Here is a 22,933-nt window from a genome sequence, read left to right on the forward strand (position 1 = left end):
CTCGGCTGATCAGACGGAACTAATCGACTGCGGACCCGAACGTCCACGGACCGCGCGCGCCCCAATCGATCACTCTAGGATCAGGCTCTCCTGATTGACGTGTCTCTAAACCAAACAGAGGGCGGGGAATTCCCCGGGCATAACCGCCGGCCCCCGCCCCGCAGACGCGCTCGACCAATCAGCACAGTGGACGGGCGGACCAACGGCTTACGGCGGGTAACCGTTGAAAAGTGTTCAGCGCGATGGAGCCGGAGCCGGGAGTGGGAGCGGCGGGGAACATGGAGTAAGAGCCGGTTCCGCTTTATAAACTAGGGAGCTACAATCCTATAAATTGCTTGGCAGTCGACGCCGAGCAAATGGAAGCCTTACACGGATAGGCGGGGACCGAGGGTCAGCACCTCTGCCAGCTGGAGTCTCTCTCTCTCTCTCTCTGCCTACCTACCTGCTGGGGCACGGATCTGTGGACGCTGCTTGTCCTCTAAGACCAGGCCCTAGTGCCCGATATTCATTCTGTGAGCCGGGACGGGTGATTGGACTGTGGGGTGGGGTTTGGATTGTTTGGTGGGTGGGTGGGGGTAGGCATCACAGCTGAACCTAATCCTGTACTCACCTGACCAACACAAGCCCAGAAATTTGTGGCAAGGTAATGGTGAGTTCACGGCGCTCCCCATTATTAGTACGTTTATAAAAAAAAATTCCCATCAACTGGTGGTGAAGAAGAGATATGCTGTGAGTTCCGATTCTCCACAAATTGCTGGACTGTTCGCTGTTGGCCTCTCCAAAACTGAAAACATTACCATCTCGCTGGGAGCCTCCCCTTTGTGTGTCATTTGTAAACAATTTTACAACACCAAGTTATAGTCCAACAAATTTATTTTAAATTCCACAAGCTTTCGGAGGCTTCCTCCTTCCTCAGGTGAACGGTTTGTGTGTCATGAAATTGTTGGATTTACACCCTTAATGTAAATTAATCTGGCTGCAGCTTTCAGGGCTGATAATTCATGTTGTAAGGACCCTGTTAATTAAGTGATTTGTGGTTCTGATATGCCACTCAACCTTGGAGGCCCAGAAAGGGAACGTGAGCCAATTTTTTTTCCCATTTGTTCATGGGATGTGGGTGTCGCTGGCATTTATTGCCCATCCCTAATTGCCCTTGAGAAGGTGGTGGTGAGTCGCCGCCTTGAACCGCTGCAGTCTGTGTGGTGAAGGTTCTCCCACAGTGCTGTTAGGTGGGGAGTTCCAGGATTTTGACCCAGCGACGATGAAGGAATGGCGATATATCTACAAGTTGGGATGGTGTGTGACTTGGAGGGGAACGTGCATGTGGTGTTGTTCCCATGTGCCTGCTGCCCTTGTCCTTCTAGGTGGTAGAGGTCGTGGGTTTGGGAGGTGCTTTCGAAGAAGCCTTGGTGAATTGCCGCAGTGCATCCTGTGGATGGTACACACTGCAGCCGCAGTGCATCCTGTGGATGGTACACACTGCAGCCGCAGTGCATCCTGTGGATGGTACACACTGCAGCCGCAGTGCATCCTGTGGATGGTACACACTGCAGCTGCAATGCGCATCCTGTGGATGGTACACACTGCAGCCGCAATGCGCTGGTGGTGGAGGGAGTGAATGTTTACGGTGGTGGATGGAGTGCCAATCAAACGGGCTGCTTTGTCCTGGATGGTGTCAAGCTTCTTGAGTGTTGTTGGAGCTGCACTCGTCCAGGCAAGTGGAGAGTATTCCATCACACTCCTGACTTGTGCCTTGTAGATAGTGGAAAGGCTTTGGGGAGTCAGGAGGTGAGTCACTCGCCACAGAATACCAGCCTCTGACCTGCTCTTGTAGCCACAGTATTTATGTGGCTGGTCCAGTTAAGTTTCTGGTCCAGTTAAGTTTCTGGTCAATGGTGACCCCCAGGATGTTGATGGTGGGGGATTTGGCAATGGTAATGCCGTTGAATGTCAAGGGGAGGTGGTTAGACACTCTCTTGTTGGAGATGGTTGTTGTCTGGCGTGAATGTTACTTGCCACTTATCAGCCCAAGCCTGAATGTTGTCCAGGTTTTGCTGCATGTGGGCATGGACTGCTTCATTATCTGAGGGGTTGCGAACGGAACTAAACACTGTGCAATCATCAGCGAACATCCCCATTTCTGACCTTATGGCGGGAAGGTCATTGATGAAGCAGCTGAAGATGGTTGGGCCAAGGTCAATGTCCTGGGGCTGAGATGATTGGCCTCCACAATCACTACCATCTTCCTTTGTGCTAGGTATGACTCCAGCCACTGGAGAGTTTTCCCCCTGATTCCCATTGACCTTGGCGTGGCCGATCTCGTGTTTAGTGTTGTGAATTGGATTTTTTACCTCATCCTTCAGATCGCATTATTTTTGCACTGCAAATTGCTTGAAATGCAAATTGATAATGGTGCAGCAATGTCAACCATACATCTGGGACCTCATGAGCGTCAGGTTCAGTGGTCTGTCTCCTTAACCAATTAATTTTAAGGTTAAAGAAACAGTTAAAGAAGGTGAAGGAAATACGGTGAATTAGAGACAACAAGAAATAAAGAATGGCTCAAAAGAGAGAACAAAAAGAGACAAAGGAAAAATTTTAAAAAAAATTTAAAGCAATAAGCAGAAGAGGAGGTCATGGTAACCCAGTTGTGTTTGGGAATTGTTGTATTGGTCCTTGAGGAGTTATGAGTGAATAACAGGGTAGACGTGTGAAATGTACAAACTTTCTTGAGCCATGGAGTATTGAACCAGCATGATCATGGAACTGTTTTCATAGGAATTGCCCGATTGAAAAAAGACCAAGATGCATCTAATTCAACTTCTACCATCCTGGTAGTTGCATGGTACAACTAACATGTGTAGAAGGCAAGACTGGCACAAATACTGCCAGGATAGATTTTAAAAGTTTTTAAACACCTCTGGGAACAATTTACTATCTGCGGGAGTGAGATGCCACAGTTTTTTTTTGTTCCCTTTCTGGGCCTCCAAGTTTGAGTGGCGTGTTAGGACCATAAATTTTCAAAAGGCATTTGATAAGGTGCCACATGAAAGATTGTTACACAAGATAAGGGCTTATGGGGTTGGGGGGGTAATATATTAGTATATATTATTGGATAGAGGATCTGTTGGTGGACAGAAAACAGAGAGTAGGAATAAATGGGTCATTTTCAGGTTGGCAGGCTGTTACTAGTGGGGTGCCGCAAGGATCAGTGTTATTATCTCTATTAATGACTTAGATAAAGGGACTGAGTGTAATGTATCCAAGTTTGCTGACGATACAAAGCTAGGTGGGAAAGTAAGCTGTGAGGAGGACACTAAAGAGTCTGCAAAGGGATAAAGACAGATTAAGTGAGTGGGCAAGAAGGTGGCAGATGGAGTATAATGTGAGGTTATTCACTTTGGTAGGAAAAATAGAAAAACTGAATTTTTTAAATGGTGAGAAACTATTAAATGTTAGTGTTCAGAGGGATTTGGGAGTCCTTGTACATGAAACACAGAAAGTTAACATGCAGGTACAGCAAGCAATTGGGAAGGCAAATGGTATGTTGGCCTTTACTCCAACTCCCTTGCAATACAAGAGTAAGGAAGTCTTGCTGCAATTGTACAGGGCTTTGGTGAGACCACACCTGGAGTACTGTGTGCATAGTCTCAGGTTAAGGGGTCAGCTATTTAGGACTGAGATGAGAAATTTCTTCATTCAGGTTTGTGAATCTTTGGAACTCTCTACCCCAGAGGGTTGTAGCTGCTCAGTCGTTGAGTATATTCAAGGCTGAGATTGGTCGATCTTTGGACTCTAGGGGAATCAAGGGATATGGGGATCGGTGGGAAAGTGGAGTTGAGGTAGAAGAACAGGCTCGAGGGGCCGTATGGCCTACTCCTGCTCCTATTTCTAATGTTCTTATAAATCACGTCATTAACCGTGTCCTTACGACATAAATTACCTGTCCTAAATGGCTGTGGTGCGATTAATTTGCATGAACAATGAAAGTCTTGCAATTTCATGACACACAATTAATGTCAATGGAGAGGCTTATGACAAGGTTGGATTTTTTTTGGTTTGGTGAGACTAATGGTGGAACGGCGCAAATTGTCCAGCAAGGGCTGTGAACTCGCCATTATTTTTCCAGCAATTTCTGGGCCATTAACTCCTCTGTTGTCTGCACAGATGCTGACTGACATGATTCCAGCGTTTTCTGTTTTTGTTCCAGATTTTCAACATTTCCAGTGTTTCATCTTTTGTTTAAGATTAGCTAAACGCGGCATGATTTAGGGATGGAATTTAGGATCTTTGTAGTCTGATTGGTTCAGTATTATATGGGTTGGTGTGTTTTCACACTGAGCAATTGAGGGAGCTCCTTGATGTATATACTTTTCTTCAAATGTGTTTTGTAAAGCAGCCCTATTAATGTGAATGAAAATTGAACGTTGACTGTAGAAGAAAATTTCCAAACTTGGAATATTAACATTTTAATTCCAACTTCATGATGGTTGTAATGTAGGGAAGCACAACAGCCAATTTACACACAGCAAGGTCCCACAAACAGCAATGCAATGAATGACTGATAATCTGTTCTTGGTGTTGATTGAGGAATAAATTCCATGCTTTCAGTGGTAGCCTCTGAATCAGAAGGTTGGGTGTTCAAATCCCACTCCAGAGACTTGAGCTGACACATCAGTGCAGTACTGAGAGTACTGCATTGTCTGAGGTGCAGTCTTTTGAATGAGACGTTGAACTGTGGCACCGTTTGCTCTCTCGGGTGTATGTAAAAGATCCCATGACACTATTTTGAAGAGCAGGGGAGTTCTCCTCCGTGGTCTGACCAATATTTATCCCTCAACGAAATTCACTAAAACAGATTATCTGGTTGTTATCTCCTTGCTGTGTGCATATTTGGCTGCTGCATTTCCCTACATTACAACAGTGACTAGAACTTCCAAAAAAGTCAACTTTTGTCTGATTGTGCTCCTGTGAAGCACCTTGGGACATTTTACTACGTTAAAGGTACTTTATAAATGCAAGTTGTTCATTGGCTGTAAAGCGCATTGGGACATCCTGAGGTCATAAAAGTCACTATTTAAATGCAAGCTCTTTCTTGCTTTTTCAATAGTGCCATGGGATCCTTTACACCCACTTAAAAGGCTAGACAGGGCCTGAAATTAATATCTTATCTGGAAGACGGCACCTCTGACAATGCAACACTTCATTATGGCATTGAAGTGTCTGCCTAGATTATGTGCTCAAATCCTGGAACAGGGCTTGAACCCACAATCCTCTGATTTTGGAGGTGAGTGCTATCACTGAGCAAAGAGAACCCATACAAAATATTTAAATGGTGGGTGTCAGAGCATGAACCAATGGCCTCATAAATGTAAAACCCGAGCTCTTCCACTGAGTTAAAACCCCCTTTTTTCCTTCCCCTTCTTCCCTGTGGGGGTAGTATCTGGCCTCCTCAGAAGGTGTGACTGATATCGATCCACTCTGGCAGCCAGCGTACGCTTCTAATCGAATACTTCCTGTTTCACATAACTAGTGTTGGTGTCAAACACCCAATAGCTGGCTTTTAGAAGTTGTGAGATGGTGGCTAAGTTTTTTTTTCTATATTCTTCCCTGTGGAGAAGTATGTAGCCTCCACAGCAGGTGTGACACAGATCGCCTCTGGAGAGGCAGCATTGTGCACTTAAAAATTGCATATTCTTTGTTTTTCATCTTACTATACTTTACTTTTTCTTTCTATCTCAGTCATAGAGCAGATACACATATTCTTCAGGAGCTCGGTCGTTCCTCCATGAAGTTGGGACAGTTGGCACTTGATAACTTTCATGTAACACCAGCAGTTGGTCAAGAAAATCCTGCTGTAATGGACTCCATTCTGCACCTCATGTGGTGAGTAATGGTTGTGCACTTAATCTGTGAAGTATGGTAGATTTTCTATATCACATCACCACAGTAAAAATATTAGAGCAAATGTTTGTTGCTAACACAGTTGGAATAGTGATTATGAAGGTGTTGAATTCAGGACAAAGATTAGCTTTTGTCTTTAGAAAATGTTTCAGTTTGAAGTTAATTTTTAGAATTTCTATTTATTAACCAGTGACTTCCAAATTAAATGCTTCATCTAAGAGGTGGTGCCAGGGAAGAATTTAAAAATGAAGCCAAGAATTTTAAATTTAAGTCACTGGGGGACCAGGAGTAGATTACTCTTGAGGAACACTTAATAGAATCTTGCAGCACGGAAGGAGAACGTTCGGCCCATTGTGCCTGTGCTGGCTCTTTTGAAAAAGCTATGCAATTAATCCCACTCCCCCGCTCTTTTTCCATAACCCTGCAAATTTTTCCTTTTCAAGTATATATCCAATTCTGTTTTGAAAATTCCTATTGAATCTGCTTCCACCACTCTTTCAGGCAATGCATTTCAGATCATAACACCTCGCTGTATAAGAAAAATTCTCCTAATCTCCCCTCTGGTTCTTTTGCCAATTACAGTAAATCTGTCTCTCATCTGGTTTCCAACCGTCTTGCTAGTGGAAACAGTATTCAGTTTTGCATGCAGGTGGCTTATTTTATTGTATCAAGATGCATATTCCTTGGAAGCATTAAAAGCAATTGTGTATGCACATCTATCTAATTATCCATTGCTATCTATCTGTGGGTGGGGGGGGGGGGGGGTGTTATATTGGAAATGGCATATACAGCGCCACCAATGGCAGGAGGGTGTAATTATAGCATAACAAGTTTACATAGACAGTTTCCATTATAAATGGTAGTCGTATAAATGTTGCTCTGTATGTTTGCCTGCTGTAAATTAAAGTAGCTTAATGATTTATGTCTGTCTTTGTCACACCGTGTTCACTCGCACTGCCTTCAAAGATATTGGACTTCACCTGTGCAAAGGGCACAAATTTCATTGATCTGTGAAAGATTTAAATGTTATTATTTCTCGAAGTTCTAATTTTAAACTAATTATAACTTATGCTACAGGAATTTTATTTGTCAAAAATGTATTTATAACTTTGATGCTGGCTTCTACAGAACTCAGTGAAATGTCTTTCTCATTCGTTCAACCTTCACATACAAGTAGGATAATTCCATCATGTGTACGGTGGGGAGGGAAACACATGAGGACGTGTGTCCTCGGCATCGGTGTGAATATGGCCTAATTCTCAATAATGCCTTAATCTGTTTTTCCCTCCTGTTGGCAGTTTTGATTTAATTCTTGTTTATATATGGAGGTTTAAAAAAATGCAGAAAAATGTTAATTATCTGTCTTCGGTAGGTCATCCTCATTCTTTGACTGCAGGTGAGCCTCCACATATGAAGCTCCTTACTTTGACTTCTCTTTCTGATCAAGCGTGGCTTATGCTATATTTTATGTTTCAATGCTCTTGTTATTACATGAGGTCTTGGTACTATTTCCTTCCAGCAAAGTGCTAGGATTAAAGTCCAGAATGTGGCCTAATGTATAGCAAAGTCAGAGAAGACCATTGAGGTGTACAGGATGTGTATTTTCTTGAGTCAGCATCTTAAGTTTTGCCCCCTTTTATGCCTCCCACCCCATGAGGATGACAATATCTTATAACAGCAAAATATTCCAAAGCACTTCACGGGGGATTGGGAATTAAGCAGAACTTCAGAGAAGAGTTATACCACGGCACTGTTGAAATAGGCTTTGACAAAGTTTCTGAAGGTGTACCAAAATGACTTAACGTACAATTCAAAAGAACTTACAAGTTTTCACATCAGTCTCAAGTTCTACAATTTGTTAGAGGGGAAGGGTTTAGAAAGAGAATTCTAGAGTGTTGGGGCATGATGGCTGCAGGATCTGGAGTGGGGGGTGGCAGGAATGCACGGTATACCTGAATCCGAAGAGTGAGGTCTTCAGGCTGGAAGAGGTTGCTGATGTAGAGTGAAGTGAGGCCATGGAGGAATTTGTAAAGAAGGATAAAGATTTTTGAAATCAATGCACTGGAAGATGAGGAACCAGTGGAGGCTATTGAGGACTAGGGATAAGTGAGCAGGACCTAGTACTGGATAGGATGCAGCTCCTGAAGTGGATGGTTGGCATTTTGTAGGGTTGAATACAAGAGGCCGATGACAAGAGCACTGAAGAAGTTGGGTCTGGAGATATTTCAGCAGTGATGGGGGTGAGGCACTGACTGAGGCAGGGAATATTACAGAAGTGAAAATAAGCAGCCTTTGTGTTAGACTGGATATTGAAGCTCAGCTCAGCTCAGCTGAGCAGGACATCAAAATTGTGTACTGCTAGGTATCCTACATATGTGGAGGGTCAATGTTATTCAATGTAAAGTCAGTAATATTTTTTCAAATGGAACGCTACAAGACAAGCCCAATGCCTGTCTTACGCTTGTAAATCTGAAATTATGGCAATACATCTGTTTTTCCCATCTTGCTCGTCCTGACCTGTCCTTGGACATACAACAGAAAACACTTCTTGTTCTTTCTTAGCCTGTATTTTTTCTTTTTAGGTTAAAGGATCAAGTAACCCAACAAACTGTAGAACTTGAGACTGGTGTGAAAGCTTGTAAGTTCTTTTGAATTGAATGTTGAAGCTTTTATTTCTTTTTGTTAAAACCAATGTTGCTTGATTTGAAAATATTATTATAGAATAATGCCTATAATATTTATTTCCTTGTGTGGAACATGTTTAATATTATAATATGGAAAAATAATGCTGATACAGAAACCATTGATTCACAGTCAGTTTCTTCTACGTGTTCCCCCAGTGGGCCCTTGAGTAAAAGCCCTGCTCTGTGTGAAACTGAGCCATAGAAACTAGGAACATCCCAGGTTCAGTCCCTAGTCTATGCTGAGTTATCTGGCGTCAGCCTGGTTGACAGTGGGGCCCGACAATTGGTCTCAGTCCCCTGACATGGGGGGCGGTGAAAATCAACCAAGATTCCCACTCCTAATTACTACCCTGTGACTTCTGTTGGCAAGTTTATGTGTGGGCATCAGATGCGCATAGGTTTGATTCTATCCTACCAAAACTCAATGCTTATAACGTGAGGTACCAGAGAAGTTGGTACTAGTGGAACCGTAACCCAGTATGAGTCTAGAGTGTCATGAATCTTGTGACTCCCCTTTCCCCTTGGCTACCATCCTCCATGACTCTGGTGCATTTGCCCTTCTCATCCTTGACCTCTCTGCAATCTTTGGTACGATCGACTACACTGCCCAGCTCCAATGCATTTCCTCTGTTCAGCTCAGTGAATTCCTTACTTGCTTCTACTTTTAACAATTAAATCATAGGCAGATTATCTCCAGCAGTAGCTTCTGTTCTGACCTCGCACTGTTACCTCCGGAGTCCACCAAGGATCTATCCTTGGCTCTTTTATTTTCATCTACATGCCGTCCCTGAACAACATCATCTGAAGACATGAGGTAATTGTCCACATGTACATTGACAGCACCCAGCTCTACCTCTACACCTCCTCTCATCAACCCCTCCACTACCTTTGTGCTGCCAGACTGCTCATCAGACATCCAGTCGTGCATGAGCTTCAATTTTCTCCAGTTAAACATTGGGATGATTGAAGCCATAATGAGGTCCTGAGCTGAGCTTCCGACCCCATATCGTTTCCCTCACAAACAGCCTATTTCCACCTACATAACATCACCTACCTTCGCCCCTGCCTAAGCCCATCTGCTGCTGAAACCCTCATCCATGCCTCTGTCACTCTCCAGACTCAACTATTCCAATGCTCTCCTGGTCAACCTCCCATCCTTTATACTCTAAACTTAAGTTCATCCAAAAGGCTGCTGCTTGTATACTATCCCGCGTCACTCCTGTCCTTGTTGACCTACATTGGCTCCAGATCCTCCAATGTCTCCCATTTAAATTCTCATTTTCATATTGAAATCACCTCCCTATCTCTATAACCTCCTCCAGCCCTACACCCCACCAGTACTCTTTGTTCTTCAGACTCTGCCCTCTTGTGTATCCTTCCCTCCCTTTCTCCCACCTTCAGCTGTTAGGTCCCATGCTCTGGAATTCTCTTTCTAAAACTCTCTGCCTCTTCTCCTTTAAAACCCTCCATAAAACTCATCTCTTTGCTCAATCTTTTGGTCACCTCTCCTTAATATCTCCTTCTTTGACTCGGCATCCATTTTTATCTGGATACCCCTCTGTGAAACCTTTGGACGAATGTTAAAGGTGCCATATAAATGCAAGTTCCTAAAGTACGGAGAAGAGAAAATTGTAGAGGGAAGACTCTTCATTTTGATATTTAGTTACAGAAAAAGACAAGTTTTTCCCCTACTCTCTATTCCTGCATAACAAAACATAGCTGAAAGTATTGAGGGTGCTTGCTTCTTTGCCTCGTTCAAGCGTGAACTGTGATTGCCCTCTAGGGTCTTTCTAAAATTGGCTCAATGTGACATAGCTGTTTTTTCTTGTTTTCCTTTCCTTGGTGCAACCCTCAATAAAATGGGTGGTACCCTGTGCGGCATTGTATGTTAGTACATTGGGTCACCTACAATGTTTGTGAATGAAATTTTGTATTTTACTTTTTGAGGGGGGTGATAACTAGAAGCATATGAAATCATTTCTAGTGCTGTTTAGATTGGGCTAGAAATCTGAGCGGTGAGGCAACACTCACCGCAGCTCCTGCGTATTAAATTAACAAAAATACTTACTGCGGGGCTCTGGCGTCGAATTGCTTGAATTTGAACTTTAAACAAAATGTGTGCTGTCAACCCAGCCTCTGAGCAGCGTGAGTTGCTGCGTGGCTGGAAAAGTCTGAGGAGAAGACACGCCCACAAAATCTGTCAGGAAGAGAAGTCATGCCCACAGATTCAGGCTGCATCGCTCCATTAGGCAAGCAGATGTTATTCATTTAAAGTTATATTCTGTATGTAATTGTAAATAAAAATTTTAAATTTTTTTCATAAAAAGCCAAAGAAATAAGAGAAGGGAAAAGTTTTTTTAAAAAAACATTTTTTAAATTTTTAATTTTTTTTAATGACCAAAAAAATAAGGAATAATGTGAGACTCCATATTTTTAAAAGTTAATTTTTAGTTGTTCGTCAGTCATTCAGATCAACCTGCTTTTTATACTTGGTTTAGACCTGGTCTTTTTAAGCGTACCTGTTTGGTGGTGTAATTAGTTACTTTCCAGCTGGGCAGATAAGCAAGTTGGCGCTTTTTCACTGATTTCTCTGATTGCAGAGTGCGATGGTCCTTTTTAATTTGAAACTGTCATATTGCCAGTGAACCACTAGGAGCAAGTTCTGGATTTCCGCGTTTCACTGGGCATGTGCAAACGTGGAACTTGCTTCTTCAATTTGCCACTAAAAACTGACCACTGATGAGCTCCTCTGTTTATTTTGGGAGCGATTTCTGGCCCGAGATGTGGCTCATAATTTTAAAAATGACATTGAAAATTGAAAGAAGAAAAATAAAGTGAAATTAAACAGTTGGCTGATGGGCGATGCTGTTTTGCAGAGTATGATGGATGTTATGTTTTCCTCTCTTCTGTGCGCGCTCCCCCCGCCCCCAAAAAAAAAGAAATGCAGGATGGAATGCGCTGCTTCATCTGAGCCTATAAATTGACCAGCAAAGCGCAACACCAAAATGAAGCAGATTACAAAAGCTTATATTTTTTTTAAATGCCAAGTTTAACTGGTCTCTGTTTTATTGTCAGGTGTTGAAACCAATACAGAGGCTATGTCAGAAGACAACTTGAAAGAAGCGTATGTTGGTGCAATTTACTGTTCTACTGTGGACTAAAACATGGATTATCTTTCACTTCTTACCATTACAAAATTATTTTCATAACCGAGTAACCTAATGGAAGGGCTAGATGACCTGTCAGTTGTTTGTGGAATGATTAATTTCTTTTACGTCTTTTGCAGAATTCAAGCGATTGAAAAGGAATTAGAAGATGCTTCAGTATCTTTCCAGCACAAAACCTTGGCCCTCCACAGGTATGAAAAAAAAATCCAGGCCCCAATTTTACCCAGGCACTCTTATCTTGTTTGTGACTCAGTTCCAATCTAATAAATTGCAATGTTTGTATTCATTATTGGGATGTGGGCAACGCTGGTATTTACTGCCCATCCCTAGTTGCTCTTGAGAAGGTGGTGGTAAGCCACTGCCTTGAACCGCTGCAGTCCATGCAGATGAATGTGCTCCCACAATGCTGTTAGGTAGGGAATTCCAGGATTTTGACCCGGAGACTATAAAGGAATGGTGATATATGTCCAAGTTAGGATAGTATGTAACTTGGAGGGATTTTTAATTCAAACCTTAACTAGACTGCAACAACCCTGTGCCGCAATATGCTTCCAAGTAATCTAAGAGTGATGGATATATGGGCCCCGATACTTGGAGCCGGGAGACAGCAACCGGTGGGGGTGGGTGGGGAGGAATTTTCAGATGGGAATCCCGGAAGTAAGGATTTCCCACACGTCGTGACAATTTTGACGGTAGGACTTCTTTAAAAAAATTTTCAACAGGTTTCGCATTGACAGCCAGGCTGATTGACAGGCTTGGAGAGATCATGGAGTTTGGATGGGGGGTGTTGGGGAGAGAGCAGGGTTTCGTTGGGGGGCGGGGGGGGAAGTCAGACATCGTGGGGGGGGAATCGGACATCGTTAGGGGAGGGGGTCGGCTGATCGTGGGGCTTTTAAAAAGTAAGCTTGGTGGGCGTGGGGAAGTACTTCTGCTCCTCCTGGCCCACAAGCAATAAAGGCACTTACCTCGTGGATCCTGCCCTTCTCACCTCCTTTTACCTGCCGGGATTCCCGCGATCTGTGAAACCATGCTGAAGGCGTTAAATTCAAATGCCTATTGAATTCAATTTAAAATTACCTCATTAACATCTGGTAATCGTCTAAATGGCTGTGATAATTACTGACCTGCCTATCCTAATGATTGTGCCTCCGGCGAGTAAGTTTTTCACACACAGCCAAACACGTTTCAGTTAAAGGGAAGTGGGCACGCTGGAGCTGGGTTGCAATCCAGCTTCAAATTTCTGCTCCCCAATCCACCGTTCTTGGGGGTTAAAATTCCCCCCATGGTGTTTTATTGGCTTAGGTTTTATGCCAACATCCTGCCGATTTTTTTTCTTTCCTGTTTTTTCTTTAACTTACTTGGGATGGGCACAGAGGAAGCTGTCTCATCCCGCCTCTTCTCTAACCCCCCCCCATCCCCCATTTTGCATTTGCCAAACCTGGCATCCTCCCATATTTGGGTAGGTGCATGCAAATTGAATTAAAATGAGGGAAACATGGACTCTGCCATATTTCCCACTGTTTTCTTCAATTGGATGCTGGGACTGTCTTTTAGGCTCCTGTGTTGTAAAATCAGCAGAGGAATGGGGTGTGGGGTGGCCTTTGGGGCTCTAATGAAGAGGGATCTTGGTGTTGGTGTGCACAGACCCAGCAGTATCAGGCAAGTTTTTTTGCAGGTACCTCATGCCTCTTCCTCCAATTGTGGCAGGCCCCTGAAGTCCCCAGTCTGGTGCGACACTCAGTGGAGGTCAGGGAGCCCGTCTCCCACGTGCAAATAATTCCAGGGCCTGGTGTGTGGTCAGGGGCACCTCCAGGGAGGGCGGAAGTCTTATCCAGTCAGCAGTCATAATATCCAGGCCAGTATCTTTAAATTAAGGTGTTGGACTTCCTGTGAAGAGTTGCAAGTTCTAATCTGAGACATGTTTGCCATAAGATGGATCACTCTGTCAAGCTACTGCAAAGGGCAGAATAATCCATATTGATAAGCATCAGTCCGGTACCTCCTGGATAGCTACATTAAAGAAGTCTATGACCAGACTATAGTTTTTCCAGCTTTCAGACTAGAAACTTCTTGGGACCCGAAAAGAAGAAACACATAAATAACTAGCTGATGCATTCCTTTGCTGTTTTACAGACTTCAGTATACACACGCGCTCCGAGAAGCAGCACAGATGAATGATGAAGAAGGGAAGTAAGTATTTCAAATGCATAAATTTTAGTAAAAGCTATATTGTCTCTCCATTTCTGTGCATTTGCATTAAAGTCAAAGTAGTCATAAGTCAAATTCTGCTGAATTTCTAAAGAAGTGTGTTCTCTTAATTGCCACTTAATTTAAATTTGGCCTTCAGCGCTGTTACTTTGCAAACATGTTTTGCAACAGACCTATTGATTGCCAAAAACAACTACTGTGAGAAGGAAGAGCAGTGAACTAAGTTTATGTCGAAGAATGGGGTCTAATTAAGCAATCTTTGAAAGAAATAAGTTTTGATTAGTGAAATGGCCTTTCATTGTTATATTTGGAATTCTTTTTAGTCATCAAAGCTTCAGCTTTCAGAGATTTGGGAGAATAATGTGTTCTATGACCTGTATGTGCTGAACATCCAACAAGACTGAAATCTGATGTATAACTTATCAGCCAGAGATGTAATTTATCACACTGAGCACAATACATGATCTCCATACATTCAGATATGTATGTCTTAAGACTATGAATGGCTGCTTCCCCTTTTTCATTTTCTTCTTCCCTGAAATACTACAGAGATCCTTGGGAATTGCTTCTCCTGAGTGAAGATATTCTCTTTTGTCGTCATAAAAGCAGCATCATGTTTAATTTTTCTGATGGTGAAAATACCTACCCAGGTGTTGTACCTGAGTCTGGCAGCCGCAGAGCTGACTAAACTGGCAATCAACTGCAACTCAAAAGCTCAGTGTTGGTTTGTACTTGAGTCTAAAACAGTGCTTGGCTTTCAAACTCCATTTGAGTTCTAGGATTAACAAACCAGGAAGGATGCACATCTTTGCAAAACTCCTCATTCCCATCCCACCTTGATCTTATTCCAAAAATGGGACAAAATTAAAAAGAAAACTCAAAAACGAAGGAAGATATATCTGAACTAAAATTGAAATGATATTGGGATTATGGGGTCACAAATTCACATCTTGGTGGCTGAAATGTCTATCAATATAAACTCAGCAGGAACTCTTCATATGGACTTCTGTCTACTTCAGTGTTAGCCTTGGCTCAGTGGTAGCAATCTTGCCTTAGTTGAGTTCAAGTCCCACTGCAGAGTCTTCACATAATCTAGGCTGACGCTTCAGTGAAATATTGAGTATTCCACTGTCGGAAGTACCAATTTTTGGATGAGATGTTAAACCAAGGTCCCCTGCCCCCTCAGGTGGACATAAACGATTCCTCCTAGAGTCCTACCAAACACTCCCCCTGAATTCTGTCCCGTTTTCTTCTACATTGTCTTGTTTTCATTTGAATAATATCCTGGCTTAGTTGCCTTGCAAAGTGACATTTTGCTCAGTTGACCTGCACTAGTATCTCTTGGTTGTTATTTAATAACTGGTCCAGTAGCACCTCTGCTGGCATAGGGTCCATGACCAGTTTTCCATGGTAACAATTCATAGATTTCACACCTATTCCACTCTTTCTAGATCTCCAAATCTATCCCTGGTAAGTTGAAGTCTCCCATTACAACTGCACATGTTTCTGTACATGCTTCTCTTATTTGCCTACGAAGTTCTTAATCATCCTTCCTCCTGATGGTCTATACCAGTATCCTTTCCCTTGTGCCTCGTCCCTCTCCACAGGGTTTCCACCTGTCATAATCAAGTTCTCTTAAACATAAAAAGCTACACTCCCTCCTAATTTATCTATTCTAGCTCTACGAAGTAATCTGTATGTTGATCCAGGTGTCTGATAATATCACAGCCTACATCTCCAGCCAGGACCTTTGGGGGTCTCATTTTATTTCTAAAACTCTTTTGAGTACTCATGTATAGAACGTGAGGCATCCATTTGTTTGTTTTGTCATAATTTCCCCATGTGGTCATATCCCTCTGCATATTTACTTGCTAAAAGTAATTATCAGTCATCTACAAGCCTTGCTCGGTAACCTGACATGTAGTTTCTGTATTTTTTCTACCTCCGTCACTCTTGATTTTCCCCTCTGTCAGCTCTATTTGTCCCTCTTTCCTGTCATTAGCTTAACCCCTCTTCATTGTCTTATTTACCCTCTTTGCAAGGACATTGGTATCAGTCTGATTCAGGGGAAGCCCATCTGTAGGCTTCCTCCAGCCCCAGAGCTTGACCCACAGTCCTTGAAAGCTGAAACCTTCCCTTCTACATAAACTTTCTTGCTAAGTATTGACATATTTAATCTGTTCCTCTTTAACTTGTCCAACACATAGCACCGGAAGTAATCCTGATCTCTACCCTCAGCTTTGCAGTATGTAGAACCTAATTCCTCAAACTCTCCAAGTCTTCCATCCTACTCTTTTTATTTTAGGTCATTGGCTCCAACATGAACCAGGAATTCTGATTGCTTTCCCTCTTTTTTTATGTTCCTTGCTGTGGTGCCTTGGCGATCAATGATCCTTTAGTACTAAAAACAGAAAATGTTGGAAACGGGCAGCGTTGGTGGAAAGAGAAACAGAGTTAACGTTTCAGATCGATGACCCTTCAGTACTACTGACTATGGCTGCAAAACAGGGTGTCTATCGCCCTGTTTGTAAACTCCCCCACAACTACCACTTCCTGATTTCCTGTTCTCATGGCTAGTGTGTCTCTTTTCCTAATGGATAATATCTTGGTCCACAATGTCATGGTGGTGTTCTTGATGACCCTTCCCTCTTGCCTTCATTATAGGTTTTGAGACCTCTATTAATTGAACTAGTTCAGGCTACAGAGTTTTCCTGCAATATTTAATCATAAAATGTTACTTGAAAATATACACAGCATCCAATTCACATTCTGGAAGGAATAGTTAATCTGTTTAGGTGGCAGGGTATCTCTTGCTCCTTTGATCCAGAAAGCATTTTGGCGATCACCAGCATTTAGCTAAGAGTAAAACTTAACTTAATTGCAGAAGCCATAAAGTAGCTGAGAGCCTCTTCTAAAACTCTATTGCTGTGCAGTTAATATATACTGTCCTTGCTTTTAGATTAGCAATTCAGCATTTTTACATGTAGTCTGTTCAATTTTTCATCCAAATGGATCAATCTAAGATCTCATCATTCCCCCTACTAGAATCTGACTTTCATACTTTTTAAAGTCCTTTTAATCTAGCCTAAACTGCCCTGTTGTAAATATTAACCATTTTCTCAATAAATTATGCAGGCCATTATAACATACTTCTGTACTCTTCCAATATTATTTGGCACAGCTTTCACCATAGCCTCAAGATTTAGACGGTATCACTGGTACAATTGTACAGTTAATGTGGATTTTGGAAAGTATAATTGGAATGGCATTATGTAGACAATGAGTTAACTGTATTAGCACTGGATTAGAGTTTTCAACTGTCTCTGTACATAAGTATCAAAATTTGCAAACAGCCCAAAAATAGAATGTGGTCAACTAAAGAGGACTGTATATGACTTCAGAAAGTCAGGGACAAGTTAGTTTATTGGGCAGATAGATGTCAGATGAAATTTAATCCAGATAGGTGTGAAGTGATTCAAGGGAAGAAGGAAGAATGAGGAGAAGAAATTTATACTAAGTAGTAAAAGCAGAGAGACTTGGGTGTTTAGATACATAAATCTTTGAAAGTAGGAGGACAAGTTGATAGCACTTTTTTTTTAAATTGGGATCCTGGATTATAATAATAGGGACATAAGAGTACAGAATCAAAGAAGTAATGCGAAACGTACACAAATCATTGATTAGGCCACGGTTAGAATATTGTCCAGTTTTGGGCTCCCTACTTTAGGAAGGATATCAAGACTGGAGAGAGGGTATAGAAGAGGTTCACTAAGCTGATACCAGGGACGTGAGAGTTTAGTTATGGGACAAGGGAAACTTGGATTCTTTTAATTAGAGCAGAGAAAGTTAAGAGATATGATACAGGTGTTCACTTGACTTTGATAAAATAATCATCCATTTTTATTGATGTAAAATTACATCCATATAACTATTCCTAAAGATCATGGTTCTGATACTGGTAATATTTTCCCTATTTTTCACTCTTTCCACATTCATTTTATTCCTCCATCCATAAACTCCTTGCCTATTGGTGGCGAAGCTTTTTTTAACATTTTCTCTCTACGGCAACTTGGGGCTTTCCCTATTAATGCAAATTATTGTTGTAAGTTTTTAATGAAGATCAGTGTTTATTGTAGTGTGTAACTCAAGTCTTCAGCCTTTTTCTCATGAATCATTTGTTGTTTTTTAGGTTGATAATGCAAACCATCAAGCACTCTTTAGATCTTTCTTCTGAGATTCTAGCAACCCAGAAAGTAAGTCTAATATGTTTAATAACTCCTGTAGTTTGGAGTAGTTATGAGCTACTGTAGTTGACTTTCTGTTTGCAGTGTTTTTCATATTTTAAATTATACACATTCATACCAGTAATATAAGGGATATTGTTGCATTGGAAATTCATTAGTAATCCTATTCAAAGTAATTTGTCACTATTGTTTGTATGCAAGTATTTATTATAGTTTAACAACTTTTGACATATTCTATATAACTCAAAGGCTTCATATAAGACTTTGGTCCCTTTATATTGGGTGACGGTCTTGGTTCAGGGATAGCATTCTTGCCTCTGAGTCAAAAGGCTGTGAATTCAAGCCCCACTCCAAGACTTAAGCATATAAGACTGACACTGGGCTGAGGGAGTACTGTATTGTCAGAGATGCCATTTTATTCAGATGGCCATAAAAGATCCCATAGCACAATTTGAAGAGGAGCAGGAGAGTCCTCTGTTCTGGCCAACATTTATCCTTCAGCAAATTGCCAAAAAAAACATTAACTGGTCATTTCTCCTGCACTTTCTCCTGCTCAGCACTTTCTCCTGCTCAGCAGCCTTGAGCGCTCAACCCTGCATGGTGTACACGTGCTTGGTGCTGGCCCTACCCACATCCATAACACTACATTTATCCATATTTAAAGGCATCTTCCAGATGCAGACCCATTCCCTGCCTCTCATCTAGGTCTGCCTGTAATCTCTCTCTCATCTAAGGTCTTAACACTTGCATGTATCTTTGTATCATTGACAAATTTGTGGGTGGTTCCTCGACAACTTAATCCAGATCACTGATAAAGATGGTAAATAGCAATGGTTCTAACACCAATCCCTGTGGGACTTTACTAGTAACTGGTCCACACGCAGAACCGTTACCATTAATAACTGCCTTCTGTCTACAAGAATGAAACCAATTCCTTATCCAATCCAAAATCTGGCCACTAATCCAACAAGACTCCTATATTACTTGGTGGCCTATTGTGTGTCACTTTATCAAATGCTTTTTGAAAATTAAGATACACACTGTTGACTGGGTTACCTATATCCACCAACTTGGTGACTTCCTCAAAGTTCAACCAGATTGGTGAGACAAGATCTTTTACAGAAGCCACTTTGAGATTGAGCAGGGAGTGCTTTTCTGAGTTTGGGGCTGCGGCATATTGTTGAGACAGAATGGAGGAAATTTTACTCTGCTTATGGCTGTGCTGTACCTGACCTGGGAGTGCTCAATGCTAAAACTGTGTGCCTGAAATGGGAAGATTCCATTCTTTACTAATACGAGCACACACAAAAAACTGGAGTTAATAGGAACATAGGAATAGGAGTAGGCCATTCAGCCCCTCGTGCCTGCTCCGCCATTTGATAAGATTACACTACTTCATTTCTTTAACAAAGTGGTTAATGATGATTATTATTATCATAGTAGACACTTGATTAACATCTAAGGAGATGTTGGTGTAAATGCATTACTGATTTTGTTCTTTTGCAGGAAGTTTATACTTTGGAGAATGCAGTGCTTGAAGTTCAAAAGAAGAGGCTAAGTAATTGCAGTGGAGATGTTTGTTTCCTATTATTGTATAGACATAAATACTTAGATAAAATCTATTCTTAGACCACTGGTGTGTTGTTCCTTGCTTCCCTTCCCCACTGTTATTCTGCTGCAACATTCCTTGGCTATCCAGAGTACAACATTCCAACCAGATCTAATTTCAAAATGTAGAATAGATTTTTTTTTTTTTGAGCATTCATTTGTTAGGAAGTCATCAATAGCTCAATGACTACTCCCAGGCCTGCCAATACTTCCTTTAGCCAGCTGCTAGGAGGCACAAGTAGAAACAAATTTCTAATGTTTACAATACACAAGTGTTCTAAAATAGTTACTAGGTGAGCAAGTACAGACAAGTTTGAGATAGTACAGGTCTCTTCTGAAACAAAAATAAATGTAATTAATAGTGAGTGTGTTGTAGCTCCAGTACACAGTGACACAAAGTGGGTTTACATCCTTAATCTTTCACAAACTGAAACAGCGGTGTGTGTATTTTTTCAATTCACTTAGTGTTAAAACGAAAGATGCAAGGGCTATTGAAGGACATGAGAGCTGAAAAGAGGAAACAGCAACAATTGCTGCAGCAACTGGAGAATGAACTTCCAAAACGTGGAGAAAAGAACTTGCAAGAGCACATGAAGATGGTGACTATAATTCAGAAGGTTTTGCAGGTAGAGATTGTCAACATTTAAATAACACAACTAATATTTAAATACTATACAAGTGCTTTATTTTCAATTTTTTTTAAATATTGAACATGGAGTTTTCTTATTTACTTTTAAGATGATCTCCCCTTCATCTCTCCTGAATACCTTGACTGCCTCTAATGTACAATTCCATGGGATGTTCATGCTTCATATGTGATTGTGGACTGCAAGACCAGGATTTTCCTGCCCATCAAAATAATGAGGGGAAATCATAGGCTGGTGACTGCAGAAGTACAAACCTCTGCCTGAGTCTTGGCAGACTATTCAACTGCTAGGAGTTTCACAGCTGAACCCAATCCTGGCCCCTCCCAATATCCATACAAACGCTTTCAGGCAAGGGGTCACTGAAGGCAAAAAAAAGAAAAACTTGCATTTATATACTGCTGTATCACATCTTGTGGAAATATCTCAAAACATATCACATGCAATAGTTTCAGTTTAAAAATACATTGATAGTTATACAGGGAAAGGCAGCAGCCATTTTGTGCACAGCCAACCAGCACAAAAAGTAATGAGTTAAGTGATCTGTTTTTTGACAGTATTGGTTTAAGGGACACCAGGAGAACCCCTTACTGCTTACTTCGAATAGTGCCATGGGAATAAGCAAATACAAAGCAAAATACAGCAGATGCTGGAAATCTGAAATCTGAACAGAAAATGGAAACACTCAGCACGTCAGGCATCAACTGTGACAAGAGGATGGTAAGGTTAATGTTTCAGGTCGATGACCGTTCGTCAGAACCAGGTGATGTTGCAGCAGAATAACAGTGGGGAAGGGAAGCATGGAAAAGCGGAGAAAGCTCCTGTGGCCTGGGAGTATGGTGGAAGAAAAAGGCAGGCGACACTAGAGGTGTCCCGCCTCTTCTGTTTTGCTATTCTGCTGTCACCATTCACATATCCTCTGGCTCTCTGATACGTTTTTTATTTCTCTCTTTTCTCTCATTATTGCCTCCTTTTGTCTTGAACCATCATCACTCCTATCACTTGATCATCTCCTGTCCTCCACTTAATAAACAGACCATTTTTTTTTCTGCCTGCCCCCTTTTCCCCGGCTCTCTTCCTCCTTATTGGCTGTTCCTCTAACATCTCCTGGTTCTGACAACGGTCATTGACCTGACACGTTAACCCTACCTTCTTCTCCACAGATGCTGCCTGATCTGCTGAGTGTTTCCAGTATTTTCTGTTTGAATTACAGGCATTTTGGTTTATTGTCTCATCCAGAGGATAACTATCAGGAATGCTGACTGATTAGCTCAGAGGCTAGTTGCAGTGCCCCTTTTGCAATCCCAGCTGAGATCAGCTACCTTGGCACAAACTGGAAAATGAACCTGGTATATTGTTGTCCATGCAGCTCCATTACTTGTTGCCTTTATTGAATTATCGAGGAACCATATTTTTATTTTCTATGGAAAATGTGTAGAACAGTTGCTGAACTAACCTGCGTATCTTGAAAGTTTTCCTGTAATGATTTGAAAAGTAATTAAAGTATTGACTTTTTTTTACAGGGTGTTATTCTTGCCAGTGGAGTGAACTGGGCCAAGGATCCTGAATTAAAGGAAATTGTTTTGCAGCTGGAGAATAACCCACTTGATGAAGCAGATTCAAGACATTGATGTTTTCCAATAGCATTCAGTGGTGAAGGGCAAAATGAAGCTCAATTTAATGTGCAAAGTGACCTCACATTAGGCAGTACCTGTACCATCCCATCACTGCTTTCTACTAGAATGAAAAGAACCACATTCTTGAACTCATCTTGGTACTGTGCTAAATATGAAATGTGAACACTCAAGAATTTTGTTTTAATTGTCTATGCATAGCTGTCTTTTAAACTTTTTTGTAGATGTTACTTTCATGTTAGTGACTTTAAACTACAATTGTGTTTGGTCTTCAAGTAATATAATATTTTTTTACCTGAGCAATAGCTATAAAATAAGCCTTTTAAATAGTTTTTGGTGGCAGTTTAAATTGCCCTTGTAGAAATTTGAATTATATCTATCAGCCACCTGATCAATACTGAATATGACTTGGGAGGCATTCAGAATTTACACAAAATCCACTGTCCAAAATTAACTGCATTTTTTGATCAGATTGTCATGGGTAGTATTGTACATTGACTCTGTTTCTCTTACACCCCCCCCTAATATTAGTATCTATTGCACATGTAAATATAAATTCTAACAATTTAAGAATGTTTAGAACTTGTCTACAGTATGATGTGTTAAACCACTTAAATGTAAATATATCTACATATATTAACATTCTGGAAACTTGCAAGTAGAAGTAACTGCTGTTAATACTGTATGTATAATTTTATCTTGGGGGTAATATAAATAAAATCTTAGCCCCATAAACAAGTTAGTTTTTGTGTGTGTGGCTATGTACAGTGTAAGTCTGAAGAAATTTCATTTTTGAAAGTAGATATGGTGTGGTGGTGGTAACAACAGAGATCAAAAGAA

At 41.4% G+C, this 22,933-nt stretch overlaps 1 protein-coding gene across 1 annotated transcript; it reads left to right on the plus strand.

The window, feature by feature from the left end:
* The first annotated feature begins 198 nt into the window (after nt 1-198).
* On the plus strand, nt 199-22,933 carry cenph (centromere protein H). Its single transcript, XM_067982144.1, has 10 exons — nt 199-283; nt 5,743-5,886; nt 8,487-8,542; nt 11,664-11,712; nt 11,875-11,946; nt 13,889-13,945; nt 18,153-18,216; nt 19,714-19,765; nt 20,281-20,441; nt 21,983-22,933. Exons 1-10 carry the CDS (start codon nt 243-245, stop codon nt 22,088-22,090), a joined length of 804 nt encoding a protein of 267 aa, XP_067838245.1. The 5' UTR covers nt 199-242; the 3' UTR covers nt 22,091-22,933.

This window comes from Heptranchias perlo, chromosome 4 (assembly GCF_035084215.1).
Source record: "Heptranchias perlo isolate sHepPer1 chromosome 4, sHepPer1.hap1, whole genome shotgun sequence".
Taxonomy (NCBI): Eukaryota; Metazoa; Chordata; class Chondrichthyes; order Hexanchiformes; family Hexanchidae; genus Heptranchias; species Heptranchias perlo.